The 16,835-nt window shown below is 42.4% G+C and overlaps 1 protein-coding gene across 1 annotated transcript in view; it reads left to right on the forward strand.

The window, feature by feature from the left end:
• PLEKHD1 (pleckstrin homology and coiled-coil domain containing D1) overlaps positions 1–16,835 on the forward strand; it is a 35,024-nt gene that overhangs the window by 14,055 nt on the left and 4,134 nt on the right. Inside the window, exons 8-12 of the mRNA XM_040411662.1 lie at positions 1,669–1,762; positions 5,808–5,980; positions 8,804–8,936; positions 12,464–12,608; positions 14,724–14,867. Of these exons, the coding sequence (XP_040267596.1) occupies positions 1,669–1,762; positions 5,808–5,980; positions 8,804–8,936; positions 12,464–12,608; positions 14,724–14,867 (689 nt within the window). The remainder of the gene's footprint in view (positions 1–1,668; positions 1,763–5,807; positions 5,981–8,803; positions 8,937–12,463; positions 12,609–14,723; positions 14,868–16,835) is intronic.

Raw genomic sequence — 16,835 nt, forward strand, 5'->3', positions numbered from 1 at the left:
AACAGTTCGGCAAGTTGCATTTCGTGTGTCTCAGCACCTTGCTGGCTGCAATGCAACCCCATTGATTTACATCAGTAACAATGTAAGCAGTGATGCAAGCGATCTTTGCGGCGTATTGTCTGGAATATAAAGCAAAATATTTTCAAATGGTTATTGATCCTGAGGTGGACATATAAACACCTCAAAAAGAGTTTGATCGGTTATTTAATTATATTGTGCAATCAGTAAAACAAGATACAAACATCTATACAAAAATATAAATGATTTATTATACAATAATTTAAAATACAATCAAAAATGCATGTATATTTCAATGATACAGAGTGATATGCAGTATCCAAAATTCGCCACTATATGGTGCCAACAGAACACAAATTTATCAGCACTCTTTACTATTTAACCAACACAAGAATATTATGCAATACTGCTTACAATTATGAGAGATATACCATCAATTGATTATGCACAGAAATTCAATCAAGAAAATGACAGTTACGAGTTCTTGCTCTGCTAAAACTATGACTAATCTCAGATGGTATTGGTAGTATTGCAATAAAGCTTATAAATTATTGGCTTGATATCAAACTAGGGAATATAAAGATTCCCAACAGAGAAGTTCTCTTGATATCAATATTAGATCTTTTATTCAGTGATATGCATCTTCATTGAATACTGCTAATATTGATGTAGCACTAACACTATATCCACACAAAATTGGGATTTTGGCTAGATATCAAGCAAATCAATTTGTTGATACTACACAACATAAAATCATACGTTACCCGAGAAGGTAGGTGATAGGCAGAGTCTAGGGGAAGTAAGCTCTCAAGAGTTTTTCTGATAATCAAGATCCTTCTCCCAGCTCTCTTTCTTTGTTCCTCCTCCCTTTCTTTTTGGTATGTGGTTTCTTAACCAAAAACTTATCAGATGAACACACCTTCCTAGTTTGGAACTTTCCAATTATTGTCGGATAGGCGTGTACATTTGTAAGGAATGTGATATAACACTACCCAGAATGCACTTTTGCTACTGGTGTAGTGTTACCTGCTCATACCTAGGTGGCACTGTTGTATAAGCTGTAAGCATCATACCATTAAGGGTTAACTCATACATGCCTGACATCTTCAACACTACACATACCTGACATCTGGAAGCCTTATCTCAGAGCTGAGGGACAAACTTTGATACATGAACCAACTATAATATAGACTCTGAGGAACATCTTGACACTTCTCACGTTGTGGAATTTATGTTCAGATAAGAAATACAATGAAGCCTCTACTACCACAGGTGGCGTGTATCTTCTGAATGTCTAAATGACGATTGACTATTGGTTACAAAAACACAACTTCCTCTGAACGAAGTCTCATTCCCAGAAGTCCATACAAAAATAGTGACTATAAATTATCCATCATAACTAGAATAAGTAGATATAACTGTTTACACTTCTGAAAAGGCACAACAGTATCTTGTGACAAAAATCATATGTAGACCTAGCCATGTAGCTCTGTGGACTGTGATCTGCACCAGTTTTCTAAATGAAGTGCTGTGGTGCTCTTTGGATAACCCAAACCATTTTGATATATCATACTCCTGATATTCTCACTTATTCTCTGTTTTCCTTGTTCTTTCATCTCCTATTTCATGTGATGTGAACACTGATCTCAGGGAGCTGGCTGTGACTGTACATTGTCTGAAAGGAGTAGGAGAAGAGAAACAGGAACTGTGCAGCCTCACACAAAACCTAGAAAAGACGATGGAGGTAGGTCCATCATATTAAAGGGAGTCTGTCATCAACATTTCACCTTTGTAACCCTTCCCATAGCTTTCTAGCAGCCTTACAGTTAATAAAAACATTACCTTTATGAGCAATCCTGGACTTATAAAACCGGCAAAAAACATCTTTGTAGCATATGCAAATGAGGGCTCGCAAGGTCCCAGGGGCGGCGTTACCCTCGTAGATGCCCAGCTAGCTCAGCCTTATCGTCGCTTGCCCCCGCCCCTTCCTTCCCTCTGCCCGCCCATCCTTTCCCTCTGACCGCCCATCTACTAACTTCTTGTTTCGCCGAGATCCCGCGCCTGGGCACTCAGTCCGTCGGCCGGCGCATGCGCACTGCGATGCCCATTCCTTGTACGGCATCACAGTAATTAATGCGCATGCGCCGGCTAACGGCGTGAAAACACAACAAAGGAGGCGGTCCATCGGCGCATGCGCGGGATCTCAGCGAAACAAGAAGTTAGTAGATAGGCGGGCGGAGGGAAAGGATGGGCGGGCAGAGGGAAGGAAGGGGGGAAGCGATGATAAGGCTGAGCTAGCTGGGCATCTACGAGGGTAACGCCGCACCTGGGCACTTGCGAGCCCTCATTTGCATATGCTACAAAGATGTTTTTTGCCGGTTTTATAAGTCCAGGATTGCTCATAAAGGTAAAGTTTTTATTAACTGTAAGGCTGCTAGAAAGCTATGGGAAGGGTTACAAAGGTGAAATGTTGATGACAGACTCCCTTTAAGATTAGACATGAGAACTCTAACTTTCTTCTCCTTCTATATTAGGTTGTCTGAGTCACAGTAATAAATCTGTACTGGTTATGTTTAAAGGAATAACCTCATGAGGCCTCCAAGTGTAGTTGAATAACTCCAGAGTAAGGCTTCATGAACACAAACGTAAGGGCTCTGTGCTCGTATTGTGGATCGCAAACAGTGGATCCACAATATACGGGCACTGATCGTGTGTACTCCGTGCTGTGAATTCAGACCTATTGACTTAAATGGGTCCACGATCCGCAAGAAATGGTAAAAGATAGGACATGTCCAATGGCGTAGCTAGAAATGACTGGGCCCCACAGCAAATTTTTGAATGTGGCCCCCCTCCCCCAGTAACTTTTTCCCAACCCCTTCCATTCCTGTGGCTAGTAAAGATCGCTCTCTCAGACCAGGCCCGGCAGCTGTTCCATGCGTTTTCTACACTGTCTATACTGTCACTGTATATAATTTCATTGTGTAATACTGTTGAGTGGGCCCTGACAAAATCTTTTAGTCCTCCTGGATGGGCCCCTTCTGGGTCGGGGCCCCAAAGCAGCCGCTTTCCCTGCTTCCCCTATAGCTATGCCCCTGGACATGTCCTATTTTTTGTGGAGCAGAGGCACCGATCAGAAGCCCACGGAAACTCCGAATTGCTTCCGTGGGCTTTCGGGTCCGTGCCTCCACACTGCAAAAGATATGATATGTCCTGTCTTTTGCCGTATCTTGCGGATTGTGGAACCATTCAAGTCAATGGGTCCGCATCCTCAGCACGGAGTGCACATGGCCAGTGCCCGTATATTGCGGACCCGCTGTTTGCAGTCTGCGATACAGGCATGGAGCCCTTACGTTCGTGTGCAGGAGCCCTGATACTGCATTTTAATTAACAAATGATTTCATGTTTGGAGACACCGGCACCAGGTCTACACATATTTACAAATGTGATCATTTAGTGTCAGTATTTGGTTCTTACTTTCATAAAACATCAGCATTATGTATTATTTTAGGTGTCCTGTGTCAAAAAGAATTAAATAGCCCATGTCTTTTCAGTAAACTGTATTATCAAAGGTGGTTTTCTGGGACTTGGCTGTAGTTGACCTATCCTTAGGCTACATGCCATCAATGTTTGAATTGGAGGAGTGGGGACCACAGGACCACCACCAATCAGTATGAATAGCAAAAATGGAATGGGACTTTGCTGTAGTAGCAGACACTGCCACACCCATATGTATGGCATATAGAGCATTGACAGTCTTTTCATCATTTCAAACCTTTAACCCCTTCCTCCTTAAAGGGGTTGTCCACATTTTTTTATATTGCTGACCTTTCCTCAGCATAGGTCATCAATATCCCATCATTGATGTGAATGGGACAGCTTAGTTGTAACTGGCGAAAAGTTACAGTGGCGACAGTGAGCAGGTAAACAATGAGGAGAATGTAGTGCTTGTACGAGTGCTGCTTTCTCTCAAACAGCTAAATGGTGGGGGTGCCGGGAGTCGGCCCCACCACAGATCTGATATTGATGACCTATCCTAAGGATAAATCATCAATATGAAAAAAAGTGGACAACCCCTTTAACACTTTGCGATTTTCCATTTTTTCTGTTTCATTTTTTACTCCCCCTTTTACCATTGCCATATGAGGGCTTGCGTTTTTTTTTTTTTTGTTTTTTTTTGCGGCACACATAGCACTTTCTGATGGCACAATTTAGTATCACATATGATGTGGTGGGAAGCTAGAAAAAAATTCCAAATGGGATGGAATTGGAAAAAATGCAATTCTGCCACAGTTTTATCGGTTTGGTTTTTACAGCGTTCCCTTATGCAGTAAAACTGACCTGTTACCTTCATTCTCCAAGTCAGTAAGATTACAATGACACCACCCATATAGTTTTTCTTGTATTTTAATATTTAAAAAAAAAAAACTTTAAAGAAAAAAAATAAAAAAAATAGTGGAAAAGGGGGAGGTGATTTAATTTAAAACAAATATTTTTGTAATAACTTTTTTAACTTTATTTTTTCACTTATTTTAATTCCCTTTAGGGGACGTTAACATGCATCGTTTGATCAGTTCTCCCTTAGACTGCAATGATTTACCATTGCAGCCTATGTGAGATTCACTGTGTACTTATGAAACCCTGCCACAGGCAGGGCTCCATAGGAACACTGCTGTGGCATGCCTTGGAGTGTTCTGAAGGCCCGAGGCTGCCATAGCAACAGAATAGTTCCATCTAGATAACGGCATGGACCCGGTGGATATGGTGCCCCCTCAGCTTCTGAGCGGGTTCAATCTTTAAAGACCCAACTTCCTCCATACATGTATGGTGGAGGTCGGAAGGGGTTAAGATGGAATTATTTAATTATTTTTTTATACATGCATTATATTATTATTGGTTACCTTGAATAAAAAAGTTGCACGTAGTTGCAGTCTGCAATCTTCATGCCTTTTTATTAGTTTCACTTTTTTTTTTCATGTTAGAGTCTCCATCACAATAATACATGCTATACCTGTGTCCAGGGTGCCACCATCATCCTCCTGCACAGGGGTTAAATGGTGAATACCAGAGGATTTCCTGGATAATGCCCTTAGGCGAATCTGTTTGATATAGTGGTTCCACACCCACTGCCGTAACACATTAGTTTCCTCCCTGTCAACAGCCTGTGTGAACTACCCTGCTCGGATACTTTCCCCATCTCCATACTCTGATCTATCATGTACATTCTCCTCCTGCTATCTTTCACATGAAGATAAGGATGTGCCATTATAAACAGAAACAATTTTGTGACAAATTTATATCAGATTGTGCAGCACCAGCAGCAGAATGAAGGGCTTACATACTGCTGAAGCAAAATGGTAGAAATTTTTAATAAAAGCTGTTTAGAAAGCATTTATGATCCGTAGATAAAAAATCATTTTAAAGTCGGTGTCCATAGCCTTTAAGTCTCAGAACACCCCTTTACGGAGATAATCAGATTTATGCACAAAAAATAACTTTCACAAGTCTTCTTCCATTTTTTGTGTGTTTTGTCGGTGCACATGCACAGTGGCCCTGAACTCTTATATCTTACACAACTTACTTAAGGGAGCCTAGCACTATAGACATATCGATCGGATATTCCATAAATGAGTGGTAGAGGTCTGATTCCTTGGACCACATGGGATTCATTTGGTCTCCGCATTCATATCCTCATCAATGACCAATAAATGTAACAATACAAAAATGGTGAACCTTTGTCATTGTATGTGTGCTTTTTTAATGCAGGGTATATAATTATTACACATTGACAGGAGCTGTCTGTGGAGAAGCAGAGGGCCATAGCTATACTGGAAGCCAGTCAGCATGAAACTCAGGCAGCAGGCAACTGTACAGAGAATCCTAGACCAAGTATGCAGTGCAACCTGCAGAAGATCGAGAACAAGATGCAGAGTTTACTAGAGGAGAAGATTCAGGCTGAAAGCAGGTGCAGTTGTATGAGATGCATGAATTCAGAGAATATGACCTAACCAAATGAACAGGCTGGTTTCCCACCTTCAAGTAAAGATAGAGTCTAATCTTCTTTTTGAGACCACATGGCTTTAGCTTACAAAAAAGCAGCAAGGACCTTAAGTGTGAAGGCCCAGTATATAGACTGAATGTAGTTCAGAATGTAGTTTGAAGAACCACAAAACAAAAATTCAGCTCACCCAGTCTTGTTCACAGTAACTCCTGGAATATCAGGTGTTCAGAACTGTAGAAAAACAAATCCTGCACCAGAAACAGTCCAATAATATCCACGGTTTATTTATTGAAAAAATACAAAAAGTGCATACACAGGAGCCAGCTCCTTGGTCAAGGTCTTGGCACAGGGCCATGCTATACCAATCCTATTCTGTTTACTCAGGGTAGGCAGAGGCATAACAAAGCTCCTGAGCTCAGATGCAAAATATGTAAAAGGGCCTTTAAATATTAGGTAGCATATAAATCTGGTGGCCCTTTATGTGGTCTTCAGGCCTAGGGCCTAGTTGTAACTGAAGTCTATCACTGATTTAGGAAATACCTAAAGCAGATACTTTATGTATCTGATACATGTCAGTCTAATAGGTTAGCTTAGAATGCTATCCAGACCACAATCGAGGTCTTTTAAAGTGATTGAACCCTTTAATTGGTGCTTGGACATTGCTGAAACTCAACTTTTCTGGACGCTCCACACCATACATTTCAGTGGGGCTGTATCATACGTGGAAACCAAAACTAAAAACTGTATTTATTGATACACTAATGATTAAAAATAAAACTGGGACATAAAACCCACAAGTTATGCCAAAAAACAGGCTGTGGGTGCAAACAGGGGTGAGTTTCAACATGCAACAAGAAGAAATGGGAGTGAGACAAAACATTTTTTGAGCATTCAATTTAATGAAAACAACGAATAAACTGAAACAGGCTGTTTTTCAGCTGATCAAAACTTTAGGACCACACCTCCAAAAAAAAAACTAAACCCCCCCAAAACAGAAGTGTTTATTACTTCAAAAATTCGTTTCGGCATGCTCAATGCAAGCGTTTCCATGAGGTGGGAACATTTCTCCAAGTGGTGAAGACGGCCGCACGAAGGCCATCTACTGTCTGGAACTGTTGTCCATTTTTGTAAACTTCCCTTGCCATCCATCCCCAAAGGTTCTCAATTGGATTTAGATCAGGGGAACACGCAGGATGGGCCAAAAGAGTGATGTTATTCTCCTGGAAGAAGTCCCTTGTCCTGCGGGCATTGTATACTGTAGCGTTGTCCTGTTGAAAAACCCAGTCGTTACCACACAGACGAGGGCCCTCAGTCATGAGGAATGCTCTCTGCAACATCTGGACATAGCCAGCGGCCGTTTGACGCCCCTGTACTTCCTGAAGCTCCATTGTTCCCTTGAGCAAAAAGCACCCCAGACCATTATGATGCCCCCTCCACTAGAGAAAACATCTCAAGTGGGATCTGCTTGTCATGCCAGTAACGTTGGAAACCATCAGGACCATCAAGGTTACATTTTTTTCTCATCAGAGAATAAAACTTTCTTCCACCTTTGAATGTCCCATGTTTGGTGCTCTCTTGCAAAGTCCAAACGAGCAGTTCTGTGGCGTTCAAGGAGACGAGGTCTTTGAAGACGTTTTTTGTTTTTGAAGCCCTTCAGTCTCAGATGCCGTCTGATGGTTATGGGGCTGCAGTCAGCACCAGTAAGGGCCTTAATTTGGGTCGAGGATCGTCCAGTGTCTTGACGGACAGCCAATTGGATCCTCCGGCTCAGTGCTGATGAAATTTTTTTGGGTCTTCCACTTGACTTTTTTGTTCCATAACCCTCAGGATCATTTAAGAAATTACAAATGATCTTACTGCGTCCCACCTCAGCAGCGATGGCGCTCTGTGAGAGACCCTGCTTATGCAGTTCAACAACCCGACCACGTTCAAAAAGGGAGAGTTTTTTTGCCTTTGCCATCACAACGTGTGGCTACCTGACAGAAAATGACAATGAATCCACATCTTTGCACAGATTTGGCCTTTTAAAGGCATGTGGTCCTAAACTTTTGATCAGCTGTAAAACAGCTTGTTTCAGTTTATTCGTTGTTTTCATTAAATTGAATGCTCAAAAAATGTTTTGTCTCACTCCCATTTCTTCTTGTTGCATGTTGAAGCTCTACTTGGAACCTAGTTAAGATCCAACAATGTAAAATATGACTTTTTGCCATTTTTCAAGTGGTCTTAAACTTTTGATCAGGACTGTATCACCCTCAGTCCAATTGCTCTCCACCAAAAGGTTTGTTTGGGGTAGTGTATCAATAAATAAAGTTTTGTATTAGAGGGCTGTATCATACGTGCACCTTTTTCAGAGAACCCAGCCAGCCAGAATCCTACTCCATACTAATGAGGGACAAGCACCCTGAAACCCATGTTTATGGGTGGATATTTGGCTTGGCTACATTCTCTTGTCAAATCCCAAGGCTTGTTAAAAAGTGGAATTTTTACTCATAGCGAGATGGTTATCTTCCTTGGGAGATTCCTCTTTGCAGAGACTTTTTTAGTTATGCAAATCTCTGATCATCTCTAAAGGGGGTTTGTCCTTTACTAATCATCAACCACCACTATAATCTAGGAATTGGAGGGCATCCAAACTCACAGACAACCACCAAAGTCGTTTTACAGCAAGTCTGTGCATAACCAAGGGAGACATTCCTCTTGTTTAAACTGCTGACTGATAACTTATCTATTGCTATGTAGAAAACCATGATTGCGTCTCCTGATATCGTATTGTAATCTGTTTCTCAGGATGAAGGAAAATGAAGAGCGATTCAGATTATTGGAGGAGGAGAGGGCTTTCTATGTTTCTGAATCTCAGGCGCTACAGAACTCTTTAGCTGAACTCACTGTGGAGAAAGAACAAACAGAGAAAGAGTTGAAGGTAGAAAAATGACACATTCTAAAGATAACCATATAATCTGCTAGACTCAATTCTGGTTATGATACTGGACGTCTTCAAGGGGTTGTTCACCTTTTGGGGGTGGGGTTGGGCCTCCTGACCAGACCTGCAAAGGGAAACATACTTACCTGCTCCCCTCCACTGGGTCCCATCTCCTTTGCTGCCCAGCCACCACTTCCTAGCTAAGGTCCCCCATTGTCAACATCCACTTTAATGCTGCTGCAGCCAATGACTGGCCCACCTTGTGTCATGTCAGTTGGTCACATGACACAAGGGGGCAGGTCAGCACTGTGCGTAATCATTAGCTGCCACAGCGTCAAAGCAGATGTTGACAGTGGGGAACATGAACAAGGCAGCAAAGGAGCCCGGACCCAGTGTCGGGGCAGCAGGTAAGTATGCTTCCCTTTGCAGGCCTGGCCAGGAGGATGGGTCTGCTCAAACTCCCTCAAAAAGTGGACAACCCCTTTAAGCTTATTAACCAATTAATGATCATATAATCATGATCATTCTCTGATTATATAACTTTTCTTAAACTATGAGCCTTGTGCTAAAGTAGAGGATTGATGTGAACCCATGGATATGTGAAGAAGACACCTAGACCAAGTCAGCAGTACCTTGTGCTGGTTTCTGTGTTCATATACCGTACCTAAAATCCTAAAAACATCAGATGAAATCGTAAAACTGTGACTGATCATTTTGATACTTCATGTAGATTATCTCTCTATGTGGTTTTCAATGGAGTCTTAATTTGGTATGATTAAATTTTTTTAAATACTTGCTTAAATTTGGGTCAGGGATGTCTAAAATAGGATGTGTCTATTATATTTACAGACTGACCTCATTATCTGCTGATAATGAATGGCTGTGTGTTTGAGATGTCATTGGCTGAACGTTAATATAGTTACAATTTTACTTGGCTTCTAAGGCTACTTTCACACTTGTGGCAGAGAGATCCGGCAAGCAGTTCCATCGCCGAAACTGCCTGCCTTTGTAAGACTGATCAATCTTAAAAATGCCTGATGGGAAAAACGGATCTGGCATTAATTTTTTTCACCTTTTTTGCATGCACAGACCGGAAGGACGGATCCGGCATTCCGGTATTTTGAATGCCGGATCCAGCACTAATACATTCCTATGGAAAATAATGCTGGATCCGGAATTCAGGCAAGTCTTCAGTTTTTTGGGCCGGAGATAAAACCGTACTATGCTGCGGTTTTACCTTTTGCCTGATCAGTCAAAAAGACTGAACTGAAGACATCCTGATGCATCCTGAACGGATTGCTCTCCATTCAGAATGCATGGGGATAAAACTGATCAGTTCGTTTCCGGTATAGAGCCCCTAAGACGGAACGCTATGCCGGAAAAGAAAAAAAAAAAGTGCGAAAGTACCCTAAGCCACTTTCAAACATCAGGTTGTTTAACAAAACTTCAGACTTACCATTTTTACATGGGGCTGATGAAAGTCTGTTCACCTGATTGTTGCCATGTATAAACAGGGGCGGACTGGGAACTTAAAGTGGCCCTGGAAAAAAAATCTAAAAATGGCCCTGGAAAAAAATCGAAAAGTGGCCCCATGTTGTAGGTGGGACTGAATTGATAGAAGACAGGGCAACACAAGTAGACAGGGCCGGCAATACCATAGTGCAGCACAAAATACCGCCCCAGCAGAATCAAATACCACAGTGCACAGTGTATGACTATATGGCCATTGATATCATTTATTTCAGTAAGAATACTAGAAACATTGAAAGACACTGGTTGGCACAGAGCAGGACTGGCACTGAACACAGCTTGGGAAAATTGTAGTCTGGCATAGGGCGGAGGGGGGTAACAGGTTGTTGGGATGATGCATGAACTGAAACGTAGCAAAGAGGGGTCTGGCTGTTAAAACGGACAAGGAAAGATGACATTTACGCTAAATGAAGGAAGCTAATTATTGCCGCAGTAATGTCAATATGAGTGTGATCACCTCTTATAAAAAGCTCCAAAAGTGAGAAAGTGGCTGCCCTTTGGTTGGATTGCTGCAAAGCTGGGCATGTAGTTATGTCTTAGACAAGATATGTAAATTATTACAGCTGTGGTCTGGTTAGACACTGGGTCTTGCCACCAGAGGGCTTAAAGGTATTTCCTCCGCTGCTCTATAAAAAGTCTCTCAGAACATGCTTTTGGGTAGTGTACCTCTTGGTGAGAGATCATTAACTGCTAGACATGCCTCTATAACACATTCTAAAACATTTTGCCCAGTTGAGAGACTTTGAGAGGGGGCCTATCATTGGACTGAGAGAACAGGATGGCCGTTTTGAAGAATTGACCGCCATCTAGGCCATTCTGGCATAGCTGTTAGTAGGTGTTGGGAGAAATGGTTTACGTGAGGACACGCAAATACAGCAAACAGGCTCTGGACAGCTCAGATAGACCACCAGTAGAGAAGATTGTTTGATCTGTTAACAAGCATAAGTAGCTCCTGCAGTTTTATTTTCCACCATCCATACACCGGTGGCAACTTCATTACACACCCCTGTCTCTGCCCGAACCACTTCCAGGCAGTTAGCAGAAGGAAATTTGGTGTCACGGTACCTATTATATGTCCTGCCATTGACAGCCACCGTCACCTTCATTTGCTGTCATGTCGTATCTCCTTTAGCGATGAGTTCAGGTTCTGTTCAGGATCCCACAATGGTTTGGTTCGAGTATGGAGGCCTTGTGGTTAGCGCTTCAATCCTGCCTTTGCTGTGGAGCAACACACTGCCCTAACTGCTGGTCTGATGATCTGGGGACCCATCGCATATGACAGTCATTCACTCCTAGTAGTGATATGAAGGACACTGACCGCTCAATGATATTTGCAGGACATCTTGCAGCCATATGTGTTGCCTCTCATGGCAGGGCATCCAAGCAGCATGTTTCAGCAAGATAATACTCACCTACACACAGCAAGGGTTTCCCAGGAATTTCTCCTTCAGATTGCGACAATTCCTTGGCCTGCCTGGTCGCCAGATGTATCACCAATCAAGCATTTATGGAACCAACTTGAACGCCAGCTTCAGAAACCTACAAGTTGGCAGATTCTACAGGTCCAGCTGTAACATCTGTGGGCAAATGTGCTGCAGGATCCATCCTGAACCTGTATGCCTCCATGCCAACCGTATCTCCTCCTGTATCCAAGCTAGAGGTGGCACAACAGGGTACTAGAGCCTCCTTTGGATTGTACAGTTTTCTCCAATAAACTTGTCCTTTTGCTCTAATATCGTAATCACTTACATATATCGTCATTACATACACACAGAGAAAGTTTCATTCGAAACTAACAGCTCCTTTTTGGTGTGTAATTGGAGTATGGAGTGTTCTGCAGTAGATTGACCAAGTGTCATTTATTGATATTCTGTGTATAATTTAATTAATCTTTCACAGCATAGCTGTTCTATCCTCTCCCTCGCTGTGTGGATGTTCTTCAGTACATGAGACCAGTCACAGCTTGACTAACATACATTTTTCTATTTTTGAATCAGCTGCAGTTGAAGGTTCAGCTGGACCTTGAGCGGAAGCTTCATGAAGCAGAAGATGCTTTGCGTCGGCTTGAAGCTGGCCTGAACTCCACTATCTTAAACCAAGACAAAGAGGAAAAGATGAGGGCAGACGTTGGTCATCTGAAGAGTAAGTGTAAGGCAGACAAAGTCTTGTAAACTTGTACTTCAAAGTATAAAATCTGTTTCAAGATTTCCCATTAGGTCATCAGATTTGATGGCAGGTGATGTTATTGAAGGTTAGGTGGAGAGCACAGGTATAGCTTTTCCACAAAAGGTCATTATCATACGTTTAGACAGAACTGTTTGATAGTGGATTGAAAATTATAGTAAAAGGATTATTAAAATGTAAGTGCTATAAAGATTTTTTTTTTTTTAGGAAGGATGCAAGATGCACTGCCTGTGACAGTCTCACCGCACTCACTGACCAGTTTAAGGTTACTTTCACACTTTTGCGGTAGCCGGGTCCGGCCGGCTGCTCTGGAGGGGAAACAGCCTGCCGGATCCGTGCTAAAGCTAGCCCACCGTGCCGCCAGAAGTCCACTCCGGCCCCATTCACTATAATGGGCATGGGCTTGAGGTCTGGACGCAGCATGGCAAACATGCCAAGAGGAGGCCGGACAAAAACTACAGCACACTGCGGTTTTTGTCCGGCCGCCTCTCTGCTTGTTTGCCGTGCTGCGGCCGGACGTCCGGCTCACCCCCATTATAGTGAATGGGGCCGGAGCGGATATCCGGCAACACGGTGGGCTAGTGTTAGCACGGATGCGTGACGCTGTTCCCCCGCGAGTGGGAAAGTAGCCTAAGGATCCACATTCTAATGTAACCATAATACATTAAAGGGAGTTTCTCTCTAAAGTGGGACCACAACTGACCCCTGAATGTGCCTGCTTTATTCCTTTCCAACTGGAGATTAATATACACACTGATGGAAAAAGGTAGAAAACATAAGGCTTAAATAAAATAATAATTAAATGAATTAGCACTTTAAAAACAATTACTACACAAATCAACCAACTAGAAGATTTCAAATGCCAAGTGCCATAGATACTGTGCTGGTAAGAAGTTTACTTTAATGGCCCTGGCCATAGTACTAAATGCCTGTTCTTCATGGTCCTGCACCAGAAGCCAAGTAACAATGATATTAGGCTAGTATCATTGGACCGCAGCATGGTTCTGATCCTGGTGTAAACTTTCACACTTGGTGGCATTGATGTACAACAGTATCCATAGCTGCAGCTGCTTACAAAGGGGATGGGAGCCACATATAACTTTTGTGCCGCTAGTTGGGGAACATGGCTGTAAAGGATTATAGCCAAGGTACTATTCACGCCACTGAAAAGTTACCATCATGCCTCTTGTGGTCTGAAAATATTTGTCTTTGTAACATGGTAACTGTGAACAAGGACAAATTGGAAACTTAAAGTGGCCCTGGAAAAAGGCTAAAAGTGGCACCTATGTTGTAGATGGGAAGATGGGGCAACACAAGTTGGTGGGGTCATCAGTACCATAGTGCAACACAAAATACCGCCCTCACATAACTAAATACCATGTGCAGCACTAGATGCTGCCCCAGATGCTGTCCTTTGTGGTGGCCATCTGTAGCTGCACATTCTGTCCTCCTCCAGTTGTCTAGCTCCCATGCCCTGCTGCAGTATTCTGAGGACAGCCATACAATTGAATTCAGAGGAACATCAGCAGCCGCCAGCCAGATACATGAGTACCTGATGCTCCCAGCATCAATTACTGCTGAGAGCATCAGATCATTATGTACTTGGCCAGCATCAGTAAGGAGAGCTTGGGTGGCCCAATGGTCACTGACCCACCAGGTAATTTCCCATTAGGATCTATGGGGAGTCCGACCCTGACCAGGAAGACCTGATTACCAACTGTGTGCACATTTCTAGATTTATTATGAAAGGTCCTAAAATGTACATCTACATCACTTCAAGTGTTCTTGCTCAAAAGAAACCCTTGCATCAAAGTAATGAGCAGCGGGTCATATGCTGCAAGTCTTTTTTGGCAATTTAGCAGAGCAGAGAGCACTCATGTTGATACCATTTGATGCTTTCAACCCAATTTGGGAACAGAAAGTTCTTTCAAGCTCAGGAAAACTATAGGGAGATGACATCCATTATACTGTAGCCCAGTGAGTCAACAAGTACAAAGAGCTGGACCCTTGTGAAATATGGTTGGGAGCGCTCAGCCAAATTGTCATTAACACTTAGCTCTGAATTCTCTGTAGAGTTTTTTGAAGAATGCATTAGGAATTCAGAGATTGAAGCAATGAAGCCTGCAATAATGAAGAATTCTGTATACGTGCCAAAATCAGCCAACAGGCGTATTAAAAGCTGCCGCTTTCACCAACAGAGGCCAAGCTTCTCTCGCTGTGAGTCACTGACTAACATGATTTATTCTACAGGACTTCAGGTTTTGTGGGACTACAAATACCAGCCATTGTGAATGTTACGGAAGTCGCAGGTTGCTTAATGAGCCTCTAGGAGCAATGGGGGTATTACTGCTACACCTAGAGGCTCTGCTCTCTCTGCAACTGCTGCACCCTCTCCACTCGGATTGACAGGGCCAGGCAGTGAAAACATCATCCCGCCATCCCTGGCCCTGTCAATCACAGTGCAGAGGACGCGGCAGTTGCAGAGAGAGCAGAGCCTCTAGGTGTAACGACAACGCCCCCATTGCTCCTACAGGCTCATTTGCATATAATTTAACTTTATTTTTCTCAGAACATATGAACATGGGGCCAACACAGATGTTCACTATTCAAGCAAATAAAGGTCATTCAATAATGAACAGGTGTACAACGTTTTAATATATTCTGTGTATCGATTCCTCACAGTTTTCAAGTTGAGATCTTGAAAACTATAAGGAAATAATATAGAAATTATACAGAAAATATGTTTACCTTTTCATAATACAAAAAAATACCACAGATTTGTTGAAACTAGAATACCCCTTTAAGAGCACTTACAGCATAAATATTGGCTAGCATTAGCTAACATGTCTGAGATAAACATACTGGGGGAGATTTATTAAAACTTTTGTAAGAAAAACCGGCTTAGTTGCCCATAGCAACCAATCAGATTCCACGTTAAATTTTTCAGAGCTACCTTGGAAAATGAAAGATGGAATCAGATTGGTTGCTTTGGGTAACTAAGCCGGTTTTGATAAATCTCCTCCACTGTATTTCTATCCTAAGAGATAAATAAAAACAAAATAATATAAAGACAGGGGAGATGTACTATGTGGGCTTTTTGTGCTTTCATTCTTCCATGTTTCTGTTAAAGCATTTTAACATATCATTTGTATTTTTACCATAAAACTGTAGATATGGTGTCCCTAATGGACCCTTCACCCTCCCTCCCCCAAAAGAAATGAGGCACGAGATCTATTTTTTTAAATACTGTATTTTTTGCCCTATAAGAGACACCTGCTCATAAGACGCACCTAGGTTTTAGAGCAGGAAAATAAGAAAACATTTTTTTTTCATCAGAGCTCAGATCAGACCCCCAATGTTAATAAGGCCCCTATTCAGACCCAATGTTAATAAGCCCCCAAAATAATCAGACCTCCATGTTAAAGACCCCCATATTAATCAGACCTCAAATCAGACCTCCATGTTATTGACCCTCAGATCAGAGGAAAAAAAATAAACCAACTTACCTCTCCTGCTCTTCCTGCCGCACACTGTACGCAGTCACAGCACAGCGAACGGCCAAGAAGGACCAGGAAGCGATGAGTAAAGAGCCTGGGGAGCGCTGCATTCACTGCTTCCCGGTCCTCCTGTACTAATAAGCGCTTTCATAATGGAAGTGCTCATTAGTATTTACCCCATAAGACGCACTGACATTTTCCTCCAACTTTGGGAGGAGACAAAAGTGCGTCTTATAGGGCAAAAAATACGATGATTAGTTTTCAGTTCTCCATATATCAGCAGATAGCTCAGGGAGTATTGTTTCACACAAGAGACACAGCAGTGTATGTAGACTTATTTTTCAGACAACGCTTCATGGGGGAAAAGTATGCTAATGAGCTCATATCAGCCAAACCAGAGACATCCATCTGTACACAGCACTGTTTCGGGGATCTTGCCCCTCATCAGTACCGGGCAGGGTACTGGTTGGCAGGATGAGTTGCTGCTGCATCTTAGAAATTTTGGCCAACCACCATCTGTACTGATGAACCCCAAAACAATGCTGACTACATGTTGTCTCTGGTTTGGCTGGTATGAGCTAATCGGCATACTTATGAGAGATGAAATCCTAATCATAGTCATATGTGAACATTTACAGACTGTATTTATTCAATGTTAAGTGAGGTTGGTAGACTTTATATGCCATAT

This window comes from Bufo bufo, chromosome 11, assembly GCF_905171765.1.
Source record: "Bufo bufo chromosome 11, aBufBuf1.1, whole genome shotgun sequence".
NCBI classification, from domain to species: domain Eukaryota; kingdom Metazoa; phylum Chordata; class Amphibia; order Anura; family Bufonidae; genus Bufo; species Bufo bufo.